Source organism: Diachasma alloeum, unplaced genomic scaffold, assembly GCF_001412515.2.
Source record: "Diachasma alloeum isolate Michigan unplaced genomic scaffold, Dall2.0 Dall_scaffold_00196, whole genome shotgun sequence".
NCBI classification, from domain to species: Eukaryota; Metazoa; Arthropoda; class Insecta; order Hymenoptera; family Braconidae; genus Diachasma; species Diachasma alloeum.
In genome coordinates, this window is record NW_021680361.1 from 1,699,112 (window position 1) to 1,714,031 (window position 14,920).

A 14,920-nucleotide genomic window follows, 5' to 3' on the forward strand; every position below is an offset into this window, starting at 1 on the left:
ATTCCGAGATTCAGGATATTTTATGCTCGATTTCAAAATAATATTCCGGAATCTGGTATTTATTATTTTCAAATGGATTTTCAGTCGACATTGAGATATATTCATTTTCCGGATGACAGTGTAGGTCAAATTGGTGACTCAAGGGGAAGATGAAAAAGAAAAGGAAAGCAAATGAAAAAAGTGACACAACCCAGGTAGGAATTAACAGATGGCCCAAGTTTGGTCCAAGAGCGGCCCAACCTTAGCCAGTCACGAGCCAATATAGGCGTCCAAGACTAGCCCAAGGCTGGTTGAGCACCAAAATGATAACGCTGGGCCATTTTTGGCCACTAAGACTGGGCCTGACTCGGTCGCCAGTCGTTAGTCGTGACTAATGTATATTGATTTAAATGTTTAAAAAAATCGAAAATAATTTTCATTCAATCATTTTTATGATAGATTATATTCTAATCACTCACCCCTAACGCCTCTTTCAGTTAAAATCCCTAATTTGTTAATTTAAAATAATCCATCCTGAGCCGGTTTCGAACCCACGATCCTAACATCACTAGTCCTACGCCTTAACCACTAGTCTACCGCGCAATTCTTATTACTGTTGATTCAAATCGTTCGTATATGAATTCTATCTCGATTTCATTCTTTGCTGAATGAGTTTTTAAATATAATCGGAATGAATTTCGATTTCATTACTTATTAACCACCTGGTTATTCGAGGGATGTGAAAAAATACCTCCCCTCTCCCCCCACCTGAATATTTTTGATGAACCCAGATTTTCAATTTTTCATTACACTTTTAAATTCGATCTTTGTTATTATTATTATTATTATTATTATTATTATTATTATCGTCATCATCATTCTGTCCTTTCCCCCTTTCCTTTAACCCTGAGAGTTTTTACAAATACGCCCCCTCCCCCTCTTCTCAACAGCTGGTTCAAGCTTGGCTCAACCCTGACTCATCGGGCATTGGTGGACAAGCGTGGACCATAATTCAGCCAGTGGCTGAGCCAGTCGTCAGCCAGTGATAGAGCTTGAACCTTGGCTACCACAGTCGGACCAATGTTGGATGAAGGCTGTGCTACCCGATGCTTGGCCGAAGACGGGCTAATCGAGCTCGGACCAGGAATGGCCGCCAATGAACCTCTGTCAATTCTGGCTACTTATTGGCCACCAAGCTTGGGCCAAGGTTGGTAGCCCCTCGTTGACCAAGCTTCGGCGGACAGTCTTCGTTCATGCTTAGTCCGACCCTGGTAACCAAGGCTCAAGATGCACCATTGACTGAACAGTGGCTTAACCATTGGCTAAATTATGGCCCACGCTTGTCTACCAACACTCGGCAAGTCGAGGTTGAGCCAAGCTTGGGACGGTTGTTGAAGCTCGGCGAGTCCTGCGTGGGAATTATACTGTAACGAAGTGTAAGTCTAGCGCCACTCCGAAACCATGTGATTATTGCCCGATCTTACTTAAATTGGGACGGTGCATTGTCAGTAAATGCCTTCTCTTATAGACGTAACGTACAATATTTCAGTTCGAGAAAGTATCCAGAATATTATTCCGGAATTGTGGATAAAATATTCCGCATTCCGGAATATTATTGTAGAATGGAGAATTACATATTTCGGATTTCGAAATATTAAACCGGAATTGAGAATGAAGTGTCCCGGAAGCCATAATATAATATATCGTATTCCGGAATACACATATTCCTAATTCCAGCATTTATATACTGCATTCGAGGATATTTTTTTCCCCATATCATCCTGATGATTAACCAGCCTTGACTTGCCAGCTACACTCGAATGTCAAATTTGAGCCATGACTCGACAAGCTGCTTTTGTAGCATGTTGAGCCAAATGTTACTTCTCATTTGGGAATTAGGCTCCTTCTCTGATAATCGAGGCAGGGATCAATAATTGCGTGATTAATGATCATAATAATTTGATTTTCATTGATCAGCGGTTAACTGCAAGCTGTCGTGTTTGGCTAAAGCTTGGCTCATCGCATGTTTTTATATCTGGAGATATTCGAATGATGACGCCTATTCGATTAACATAAGTGACAACTATGAGCAAGTCTTTCTAAGAAGATGCGGGCTAATTAGTTCATCAAGCTTAGAGGACGTTTTCCTAGGCCAACGTTAACATATGAGAGTTATTCGTTTGTCGTATCCGTACCAAACCTTACCATGCTCGATCGAAATTTGGCCGAAGATTGATCACATCGTCAATGCTCTTCTAGGTAATCCGAGTATATATAGTCAGCCGGGTAAATTCATTTATTCCACATAGAGCATTTACAACTATCTTTCAAATGGTTTGGTAATGATTGATATAACCTTAGAATTTGAATACCTACAAAGGTCCTATCTACTACTTTCGTGCAAAACCGTATGAGCCGTCGAGTGTTGAGTGCACTATTACTGTGGGACTTTCTTATTAATTCAATCCTCACCAACTCTTGACGTAACCCAGGACTCACGAGAAGGACGTGGTTGATTGAGAGTCCCAAAAAGAAGATATCAAAAAATTATTAATTACGTATATTCGAATTTAATCGATGAGCCTTTGGTGTTGGTGTACCATTGACCACCAAACGATTTGCAATCTCCCTGTGCTTTCAAAATTTATATGTCCCTGCCAACTTATATTTACCGGGCAATCCCTTTTTAATCAAGATGAATAGCGTTTGACTTTTCTGGCTACTGAACTCGTTCAATCGTCTCATCTCACCAGTTTGATTCGTTCATATAATTGAATCATTCCTGTTTCGGTTATATAACTATGCGTCATGTAATCATACTGTAGGAAACATATTAAGTTTAAATGTCTTCAATTTTAGAGGAGTCACTGAGAGAGTTTTATGTTTTCAAGAACGCTCGTTAAGGGGATTCTCATTTAAATGAATAATTGAGTCAACATGAATAATTAAGTCAAATGAAATCACTTCATTTCATTTGGCTTAATGTTCATTCACATTCATTTAAATGAATAATTGAGTCAACAGTTTCGACGAAAACAATCCTTGTGCATGAAATCATTAGACCTCCTCGCAAGGGGCTGTTCACATCTGTGATCAAGACGTCACTCACTGATGTAATCAAAGCAAATTGATGGCAAAATCGGCGTAGTTGGTGAGTAATCAGTGAAGTTATTGTAATCATTCGAATGACATGATAATTTCTGTGGAAAAACTTGTGAAATCCTGCAGGTTTTCCCTAAACTTTACGGTCAGGTTCAGAGTGAATGTTCATTAGATTCACAAAATTCGTAACTGCCGTAATGTTTGCTCGAGTGCATGTCAAACATGCACTGTGCCTAATTGTTCAGGATTCGTGATGCCGCGAGAAGCGAGAGAAACCAGACGAGACGAGACAAACGAAACGAGAGACATGGCAAGACGAGACGAGTCATTCGAGACAATGATAGAAACGAGGCGAGATGAGAAAAGCCGATCGCGAATGAGAGAAACGAGAGGCGAGACGAGAGTCAAAAGAGCTTCCCCGTCTCTTCCCCTCTGTGTATTTTTTTCCGTGCAAATTGGATTATAGAGACGACATAAGGCGAGACGAGACGAGAGAAGAAATTACTCTCGTATTTCGATACGAGACGAGACAAGAAGATGCAGTTTCTCGTCTCGCAGAATCACTGTTCAGGATTTCAATGATTACAGAAACCTGGCAATAAATTACTGTAATCAATTAAATGCTTGAAATTCAATTTAATTTCAGCGGAAGTATCACTATGGGTGAAGAATTAACTCCAGAGTTTGTAATCCAGTGGACGAAATTCACAACTGGAATTGTATACACGTGGCCTCCAAGTTCGAAAACAACACGATTTACAGAGATTATTTTTGAGATATGTTGGTGGATTTCTTTAATTGTTGGTGTAGCAGGTGCTCTTCCACTTCTCAGTACGGCGTACACACATCGGACCAGTTTCATTAAATTCACTGAGAGTGTATCCTTAGCATTCTGTCTAATTCAATGTCTAGTAGTAATGATCTTAACAAAGCACCATCATCATCGGTTACAAGTGAGCATTGGTATCTGGAAAAAATTCTTCTCACTGGAAGATTTTGTTGCATTTCTAGTGATTCTGATTAAATCTTTTGTTCAATTGACAGTATCTCCTTGAAGAGATGGAAACATTCGTGAAGAATGCAAATCCCGATGAACGAGATGTGCTCACGAAATTCGTGAAGCTCGTTACTCCGTTTTACTTTCGATATAATATGGTGACTTTAACCGCAACTTTGGCATATATATTTGGTCCTTTGGTCAGCCCTTTCCTAATATAGCTGAGTATCCTTTCTCTGTGAACAAACATCCACTTTATGATATGGTTTTCATATTGGAAATAATACTGGGTATCCAATGCTCCTGTACTACCGGTTTTATATGTCAATTATGTCTGCTCCTTTGGTATGGAACAATTCAGCTTCGAATTCTCGCTGAAAAAATCGGAAGAGTCAGTGGTTCACAAGGACTCGCAAAGTGCGTTTCCATACATCAGCATATATTGTGGTAATTAATTAATTTCCAGCCTGTGATAGACTAAATCGAATTAGGTCTTCATATAGTCAAAAATTAATTATCTACTCTTATACTGCTTGTTCTCCAAGGTATATAGAAGAAATCATCCAAATCGTGCGGCCTGTGGTGGCAGTCTTAATCGGACTAGCCACGATATCTATTGCATGTGGGGCAATTCATATAGTCGGAGTAAGCCTATATGAATATGTATATAATACACATGATTGTTATTCTAGACATGATTTCTTTATTTATTTATTCATCGTATATAGACCCAACACCGAATTGCCAAGTGCAGGGTCAAATTGGATACATGTCTTCATTTCAAGAAATTTATAGTTCAATTACATATGCACATGAAGTAATAGAAGGCACATTGGAATTACCGTAATGATAAGAAAAAAAAAACCACGAATGCAATGATTTCACAAATTTATTGATGATCTTCTTTGTCGTAGAATGCAATACTCCTTAAAAAAATTCAGTTTGCGACTGTCCAAATTGCGTACGCCTTTGAGCTTCTTTCTCGTGCATGGGCGGCAGAGAATTTAACGGCAGCGGTACGCAATCTACGGTAGTTCATATACAGAGTGACGTCAGCACCTTATTTACAAATTTCAGGCAGATATAGAATAGCAAATCAGGAATTGAATCGTATAACAATTACTAAATTCCGACAATAGACTTTCAAATGGTGAACATTAGAATTTTTCAATATTTCCGCCAATTACATTGCCATTGACTACCGCCATGATTGGAAACGATGACGCAGTTCTCCATGGGACTCGATATGGTAGTTAAGATTGCTTTTCATGTTGATCAAATTATCGGTTCATGGGTGCAATGACCATTGCTCAAACTGTCGCATATAATAGTATTCCAACTATCGCGCATAATGTCGATAAAATTATCGCAGTAAATATCGCTATAATTGTCGTGCCATCACAATTTTCAATTACGGTGGTATGGCGGGAGACTACCATGATCTTATTGTGTAAATCATTGAAAAATTGTAACGCTCACTATTTAAAAATTTATTATCGTAATTTCATAACTCTTATGGCATTGAAGTACTGCTTTTCCATTCTATATTTCCTCACAATTTGTAAAGAAGATGCGATTTGTTTTTTTTTTTCAGTATATTTCAGTAATATACTCCTTCTTCACTACGTTACGCATCATGCTCCAGAAATTTGAGGACATTTAATAGTACAATTGGTATTCAATTTTTGTTATCATCGTTGGATCATGCTATTATTATAAGAAAGTATATTCCCACGCTACTGTACACTTGGTCAAATATGTTCGCTCCCACCTGAAGGTGGTTCCACTGTACAAACCCACTGGTGGAACCAACTTCAGGTGACGGGGAACTTATTTGAGAATCAAAATTTGTGTGAATGTTATTCACTCACTTTCTATATGTCGACAAGTTGATGAATAAATGCTGTTGTATTTGAAGAAGTTATAACTGAGAATAAATTTAAGTGTCATAGTTATTGACAGCTCTTGTGATTAATTCACAGAATGATAATGAATCGCAAATGAAATTATCTCCAAATATGAAATAATGACAATCAACTTTCTTGACTGGTAAAAAAGAAGAAAAGAGGATAGATTAAGGGATTCGATTCCGTAACAATACTATCATAAATGACTAAGGATGATATTGTACCTAACTAGTTGGTAAATGACGTTGTTGGCGAGTGTGAGGTTTATAGTCCAATCCAAAGTCGAGGGTTGTAATAACATTATGTAAGTACAGGGTGTCCCATAGTATATGACAAAAGTAAAGTGCGTTGTATACCGCAGGGTGACAGCGCAGTCTAAAGTTTAATATATGGTTGGAGTGGAGACTCTCCGCAAATTTCATCCATACTTCAGTCGCTCACGAATTAGAACACTAAAATGGAAAACCTAACCATTGAACAAAAAACATTCCTCATCAAATCATATTACCGAAGAGGAGATTCAACTACTGCAGCAATAAGAGCATTTCATTCTAAGTATGGCACACACACTGGAGTGTCTGATTCGAGTCTCAGACGGTAAATAGCGTGAATGAACTAGATAACCAAATTTTTTTTTCTTTTTTTTTTGAAGATTTACGCATTTTTCGACCAATTCATGGGTATTTTTAGGTTAATTGAGAAATTTGATCAATGCGGTACACTTGACGATAGGAGGCATGAGAATCCTGGCCCTTCACCTACTGTAACCACAGATGAGTTTATCCGTACAACTGAAGAACATTTCAAAAAATATCCAAATAAAACTCTTCGGAAGGCTTCCGAAACCTTGAATCTCTCGAGAACTTCACTTCACCGTATCTTAAAAGTGTTTCTCAACTTCCATCCCGACAAAATTTCTGTACATCAATTTTTAACTGAAGAAGCGATGGTTCGTCGTGTGGAATTTTGCCAATAACTTTACAATCTTTTTGAATCCAAGGGGATGAAGGCACAGAATATCATCTTCTCCGACGAAGCACATGTCTACTTAGGTGGCTTGGTAAATAAACAAAATTTTCGCTTTTGGGGGACTGAGTTACCTCACGTTGTTGAAATCAAGTCCTCACACCCGAAAAAAGTTACTGCATGGGCGGCAGTTACCATAAAGGGTGTTTTCCTTGAATTCCTCAAGAGTCGGACAATTAATGCTGACATTTACGGTAAGTGCTTGAAAAAGAACTTCTTTCCTTGGGCACAAAAAAATCAATTAGTCAAGAATTTCTACTTCATGCAAGATGGTGCCGCCTCACACAGGACTATTGGAGTATTTGAAACACTTTTTTCCGTTTACGGCATTCGTGTGTTAGGTTTAGGTTACCCTCAGTATGCCCATGGGGGCATGGAATGGCCGCCTTACATTCCTGATTCCTGAATTCCTGTGATTTTTGCCTGTGGGGTTTTCTCAAGGACAAGTGCTATGAAAAGCATCCGACGACTGTGGAACAGATGCAAGACGCAATTAGGGATGCTGTCCGAGCTATTGATGAAAACATAATACAGCGCATCTATACCAGCTTCGAGCGTAGGATAGAGTTCTGTAGTACAAGTGATGGCGGACACTTGGAAGGGATTGTATTATAGTTTGCTGAATGTTCTGTGTACAATAAAAAAAACAACAATTATTTACACTCAACCGTATTCAAGTTATTCGCAATTTACTTTTGTCACATACTATGGGACACCCTGTATATTGAGACGAATGTCCCCGGATGAAAAATTTGAGTCTTTTTGGGGTCTGGAGGACTCGCGTCTGCATCTATGAGAGAGTATGGCTCAGCGCCGTAGCCATACTTTTGAGACTCTGCATGAGAGACGCGGCAAGACTGTCGAGAGACTGCTACTGAGCGGCTCTTGGTGAGAGACTCCGCGTACCTTACATATCGCAATAGTTAATTAATCACTAATAAATCCTTCAATTTTATTAACAATAATTTAATATATTAATGTAGTTGATTCATGAATTTAACAATTATGAAAAAGAAGAAATCGGTTTAGCAGTTCTCCAGATATTCCCTCCTGGTCGGTCCGCCATGTTCCCTTTCAGTCACCCATCGTTTTACTAACCCAACTCGCTACTGCTTAGCTTTAGTGATCGCAGGCTACCCCAGTATCCTCTGCGTTGTGCAACTGCTTGTGGCAGGTTGTATTTTTTCCTGCTTGATATGATAGGAAAGATGAACTGCGGGGTAATATAAGATAACGGAGAAAGGGGCATTATAAGAGAAGTTGGAATGAAAGGGTCAATGGGGTAAAATGGGATGCTCGGGTGGAGTGGACCAATTACACAGCGGAGTAAAATGGGGAAGCGGTTAAAAGAAACTTTACAGTGAACCAAAATGATAGTTACTCCGATAGTAAAGTGGGATAACCAAATGAATTGGAGTAGGGGGTGAATCCAGTACACTGATAGAAAAGGTGGAACGATTCAGTTGCACCAAACGAGGCTTCTTAACTGTTACGGCGATTCGTTAATAGTTAACGAATCGTGGTAATAGTTAAAAAGTCTCGTTTGGTTCGACTAAACCGTTCTATCAGTGTAGTGAATTAATTTAATTGTTTTACTCTTTTTACTTCTTTAATTTACATTTTTCATTTTTCTATTCATAGTTCGGTAAATCGAATGATTAGATGAAATTAGATGGTGGGGTGTAAAATTGAATTCCGGAGTAAACAGAACGAGAACGATATTCCCTGCTCAGATTGTGGAGCAAAATAGGGTGAACGAAATGATAGGCTAATTAGCCGGAGGTTTAAATTGGGCGACAGGTAAATTAAATAATAATGTTTAGTAGGATAATCAGGTAAAATCGATAGCGGGATGAAATGGGTGAGTCTGGAAAATATGAGGGTAGGGTGAAACGGGATTGTGGGTATAATGGAACTACCTGGCAAATTGAACGATAGACAAAATTGGGCGGGAGGCAAAATAGGACCACAAGGCAAAATTGGATAGGGTGAATTGATGAAATAATGGGGTTCGACAGAATAAGAGTTTAAAGCGGATCCGCTTTAACCCGTTATCTTACCCCACTATCCCATTTTACCCCACAATATAATTCGCCCATAACCTGATCACTAGATTATCTTATCTTGCGCTGTTGTCCAATTCATTAGCCCTCCCTCTCCAGTCATCCCCTGTACTATATTATACTCGCTCCAGTGTCCATTTACTTGATAATTAATGAATCAATAATTCATTTTAGCGAGATCCTGATTATCATTCCTCAGAATTCTAAGTCCCTATCTTTTAATGAGAGACTGTAGTATTTACCATGTAGCGAAGACTCAGATAGACTGAAGTCTCTCACCAAAAACTCTTCGAGACGCGAAACCGATTACGGGACATCCAAGCAGACTGATTTTAGACTCTCATAGTCTTGGAGATCCGATAGACTGAAAATTTTTATCCCGGGGTGGTTTTATAATTGGAGCCGAAGGCGAGCATTATAATCACATTCGTTGAAAAATATTTTGTGGACTCGTTGGAGAGTTTATGGCGTGTAAACTTCGTCCAGTGCTGTATATCGTTTATACTTTTGCATTTAAATTTTCACGATGCAGGTGACAACTTTCCCACACGAGAATCCTGACTAATAGCATGCCTAAACATCGATTGAGTCAAGAGCTTGATGGAGCTAAAATATATTTAGCAAAACGGCGCATCTTTGACAATTAGATAGTGTTTTTTTTTCCCCAAAAATCCCTGACTCTTAGATTAATTATCGATAGATGACCAATTAGATTAATTGGGGTCTTATTTGGCTTTTATGATTGGGTATAGACTATGCTTTGGCCTGAACCTTCTATATGCGCAATGCATTTCATCCAGGCCGAACTCGGTTGAGCAAACTGGCACCAAAAATTAGGTTCGACATACCTTATTTTCTTTCGTGCCTTCATTCATTTTATTTCATTTTTCTTTCATTTTGCATCTTTGCAAAATGAAGCAGCTCTCCATTTCCAAGGAGCTCCTCATGGACATCTCAATTTGGAACTCTTTAATGGTGGGCTATACAATTTCATGTCTGATTCATCTTCTTTCTATTGATTATTCTGATGAACTATCAATAAATACGCCCCATCAATTGATTTCGCATTATTACTCCCTTAAATAGGACAATAGTTATACTTTATTACAGGTGTCTCATGAAAATTGTATTGTAGTTTTGAATTTCTGTGAGGTTTAATTTTGTCTTTTAAATTTTAAATAAACTAAGTTGATGGATATACGACACCTGATAAAATTGAAGGGGCTCATGCGTAGCCAGTCATTAAGACAATCCGAGCAGCGCTTATTTTGTTCCATTTTACATATATTATTGATATGGAGTGGAGAATAAACAGTGAAATTTTTAAAGGAAACCTGTTATGATTATTATCGGATTGCACCTCATACCGTCGAGGTATTCACATCCGTTTTCAGAATTCAACTTGGTGGAGTTGTCAAAGTACAATCATGGTGAAATCAGTATAGTTTGTGAGTAATTAGTGAAGTCACTATTCATTGAAATCACATGTTGCTGTTTTTAGACCAATTTTTCAGGGAATTTCCCATAATATTCATGAGAATCACAATCACTTCTAGGCGGAGGGTCATAAGTTAAGTATGTTATAAAAGATTGGTAAGTTATTGTAAGGTCATTACCTTCACCTCAATCTTACGAAAAATCTCCATAGAAATCGAGTTGACAGATTCGGTCAAATTTTGATAGAGAATGTACAATTTCATTGAATTCTGACAAATCTTGACATAAGAATACGTTTAGAACATCTCCGTCAGAATTTGTTATAATATGTCCTTATTCGATATTCCTGGTCAGAAATTCACCATTTACGATCGATTTTTGAAATAAATACGTCATTTCACTTTCTATTTCTTTTGAAAAAGGGGCAATGCAAAATGTAGATACCATTCTGTGCAGGATTCACTCATTCCCTTCGGACTTTCTCCATACGAATTGGTCAATTCATTCATAATAACGACATGTATCATTTTTAGCTGGCCATGTGGTATTTTTCCAAGTCTGGACAATCTATCATTAATATCCGTTCGAATAGCATAAGACCAATCCCAATCTCTGTAACCTGGGCAATTTTCTTGTAATTCGCTTGGGTGAGAAAAATCTATTTTTTTCTCACCAAATCAAAACAAATGCATAATTCCTTTGCTGTCAAAATTACCTGTCATTTTATCTTTTTTAAGGATTGAAGTGGCTCGAATAATAAATTGAGACAAAAATCCTCAGCAACGACTATTATTCCCATAAAATCTCCAAAAACGGCTATTCTCATGACTCTCATGGCTGTTCTCATGGTTTTCAGTTGACCTTCACGATCTTTATGATTTTATTACATAAAACTCATACCCGAATGAGTTATCGATTCCGCCCCAGTATGCACTAATCGGTTCTGATTTCAATGATTAAAAATACATAGTAAACATTCAATTAAATTTCAGTTGAAGCATCATTATGGGTAAACAATCAACACCTGAGTTCGTAATCGAGTGGACTAAATACACAACAGGGATTTTGTTCACATGGCCTCCAAGTTCGAAATCAACACGACTCACAGAGATTATTTTCAAAATATGTTGGTACATTTCCTTGATTTTCGCCGTAGCAAACGTTCTCCCACTGCTGAGCACGATGTACTACCATCGCAACAATTTTATGAAATTCACGGAATGCTTATCTATGACACTCTGCTTCGCGCAAGTTGTGTTTAAATTGATTATAGGAAAAAATCATTATAATCGCCTTCAGGTGAGTATTGGTGGCACAAAGGGATTATTCTTAAAGAATAGTTCTACTTTTGCATAATATTGATTTTAATTCAATGTACTATTCATTTGACAGTATTTAATTGAAGAGATGAAAACATTTGTGGAGAATGCAAGTCCCCACGAACGAGAAGTGCTGACGAAATACGTGAAACGAGTTTCTCCTTTTTACCTCTTATATAATATTATTACTTTGGGTGCAACTTTGGTTTATGTGTTTGGTCCTTTCATAATGGATCAGCCATTTCCGAATGTCGCTGAGTTCCCTTTTCCTGTGGATGAACATCCTGTTTATGATATAGTTTTCGTACTGGAAGCAATAGCGGGTGTACAGTGCGGTTGTAGTTCTGGTTTTATTTGTCAGACGTGTCTACTCCTTTGGTATGGAACGATTCAACTGAACTTTCTCGCTGAAAAAATTGAGCATGTTACCAGCTCTCAAGAAGTCGCAGAGTGCATTGCTGTACATCAGCACGTATTATGGTGATTAGTCAATTTTCCCATTCCAACATCCTTTAAAAGAAATCTATACAGCGGCTCCTATTCTGAACGGTTACTCTTGAATCAAATTTGAGAGCGAAGCGTCACCGCTGTTATATATAACTCAGCTGGAAAGAGCAATCAGAATGTTATGTAGAAGAGTCAAGTTCACTTTATTTCTGAGCTTCGGGGTTTTTCCCTCTCAAAGCATTGAATTTCAATAGCCTGGTGATAGTAGGACATTATTGACGAATGTAACCCATTTTATGCGTCACAATTTAAAATTTATGTCCCCGTATACTTTTCCTTTTTGAAGGTATATTGAAGAAACGATTAAAATCGTGCGACATGTGGTAACAGGACTGCTCGGAATAACCACTATATCCATCGTATGTGGGGCGATTCATATAGTTGGAGTAAGTATATTTATTTTTTATTTAATTCAACAAAATTTGTTGCAAGTTCCTGTACCCGAGTGAAAATTTCGGTCAGGTCCAATTTAAGACTAGCTCAGGTCAGTCCTGAGGAATGATCAGAAAGTGATATGATAACTAGTTTAAGCCCTGATCAGTCATGTAACGCGGTTGGTGATCAGGCATCACGGTTCTGGATTTGATCAAGCTGAACGTAATTAAACCCAGTGACCTGGCCATCGGAATCAATAACAATTATTAATGATAATTAATTTAAAACAAAAGATAAATCAATTTTTTTACTGTAGATTGTCTTTCTTAATGAATCACTCCGGTAATTACCGCTGAAAAAACTTTGATTTTTCTGATGCTAAGGATCGAACGGGGGGCCCTACGATTGCTAATCCTATACCCGAACCACTAGACTAGTGCTATCATTATTCAGTGGACTTCGTTTTGTCTATACGATCTGAATGAAGGTATTTGTTGACTTCGAAATTATTCATTATCTTGCGGATTTGTGCGTATATTTTGAGAGCGAAAAATTGTTCTGTTAAAAATTTATCCATTTCATTAATAAATAATTCGAATAATTATAACACTAATAAACAGATGGAATCTTGATGAATCGTTTTCTACTCAAGATAATTTGCTTGTGAGTTTGCTACTTTTACTATATATATTTCTACCACCATCTCTCCCTCCTCTCATACATAAATTGAAAATGGATATTAAAAATTCGATTATGGCAAAACGTCTGTTCAAATTAAGATCATGGGGACCAGATCCGAAACTTATCATTTTTCTTCCTTTGCACCCGATCAAATGAAAATTAAGGGCAACAAATCCGAATCGCATCGAATTGGGTTTAGGCAGCCTGACCTCAGTCTGAGATCATATCTATCTTATCAAAACTCAATATGAGCCCGCCTCGAGATTTTGGGGGCCGACCTATCGTATCAAAACTTGGTCAGGTTCTCCTTAGGTGTCACCTGATCATGCCTACATGACCAGAACTTGATCCAACCTTGCCGGCAGTTTTTGGGATCCGATCTACTAGATTAAAACTAGGTCAGGTTCTTATCAGCATGATCAGGTGCCGTCTGATCATGCCTACCTGACCAGAACTTGATCTGAACTTGCTGGCAGTTTTGGGAATCCATTCCACTGCATCGAAACTTGGTGAGGTTTTCATCAGAAATCACCAGATGAGTCGAACCTTACATAAACTGGATCAAGTCCTGATCATACTTCAGGTGGACCTTTAACAATTTCCACTCAGGTAAGAACTTGCAACTAGTCATCGCCTGAGGAGGGTAAGGCTATTGTACAGATCGTCAATATTTTGGAATTAATGATTCAAATTACCGTAGAATGAAGCAGCACTCAAAAAAATTCAGTCTGCTTGGATTCAAATTGCGTACGCCATGGCGCTACTTGCTCTTGCATGGGCCGCAGAGAATTTAACCGCAGCGGTAATCAATCGTTCTAGCATAATTAATTCTTTCATTCATTCATCATTATTTATTTAACTATGATACTATTCATCTTTGTGTGTGATAATTCAGAGCGAAGGAGTTAGTTGGGCGCTGTACAACTCGTCGTGGATTTTTAATTCGAAGAAATTGATGCATAGGGCTGCAATTTTCATGACGCAGAAATGTCAACATCCGCCGAGAATAGCAATCGGTGGGTTCATGCCAGAATTATCCATGGAATATTATACAAAGGTATAGAAAGCTTTATGACTTGAATAAAAAAAATGGGAAACAGCGGAATCTGGAGAATGATCCGTTTTTGTTCCAGTATATGTCAGCTGTATATTCCTTCTTTACAATGGTACATGTTATGCTTCAGAAATTCGAAGAGAATCGATAGTATAATTTGATATTGAATTTTGTTTTTCACCATTTGATTGTGCGATTGTTGTACTTGGTTATATTCACACTCAAGTATGTACATCTGAGTGTAAGATAAAATAAGATAAGATATGATGTTTATTGTTTAGAAAATTAAACAAAATAATGACATGGAGATGAGATGTATAATAGATACAGCGTATGAGAACAAAATATAGATATTCGGCAAGATTAGAGAGAAAAAGTAAAACAGATAGCAAGGAAATAAGCACAAGAAGTAGAAAAGTACAGATGACAGATAGCACTATCAGGTAGCAGAGGTCAACAGAGTCCTTCTTGAG

General features: G+C 37.9%; 1 protein-coding gene and 1 pseudogene across 1 annotated transcript; both read left to right on the forward strand.

The window, feature by feature from the left end:
- Positions 1-3,740: 3,740 nt before the first annotated feature.
- Positions 3,741-5,112, forward strand: LOC107048689 (annotated as a pseudogene).
- A 6,404-nt stretch (positions 5,113-11,516) lies between these two features.
- On the forward strand, positions 11,517-14,679 carry LOC114841735 (odorant receptor 49b-like). The gene is made up of 6 exons (XM_029126834.1): positions 11,517-11,810; positions 11,904-12,310; positions 12,624-12,723; positions 14,094-14,195; positions 14,289-14,450; positions 14,527-14,679. Exons 1-6 carry the CDS (start codon positions 11,517-11,519, stop codon positions 14,596-14,598), a joined length of 1,137 nt encoding a protein of 378 aa, XP_028982667.1. The 3' UTR covers positions 14,599-14,679.
- The last annotated feature ends 241 nt before the right edge of the window (positions 14,680-14,920 follow it).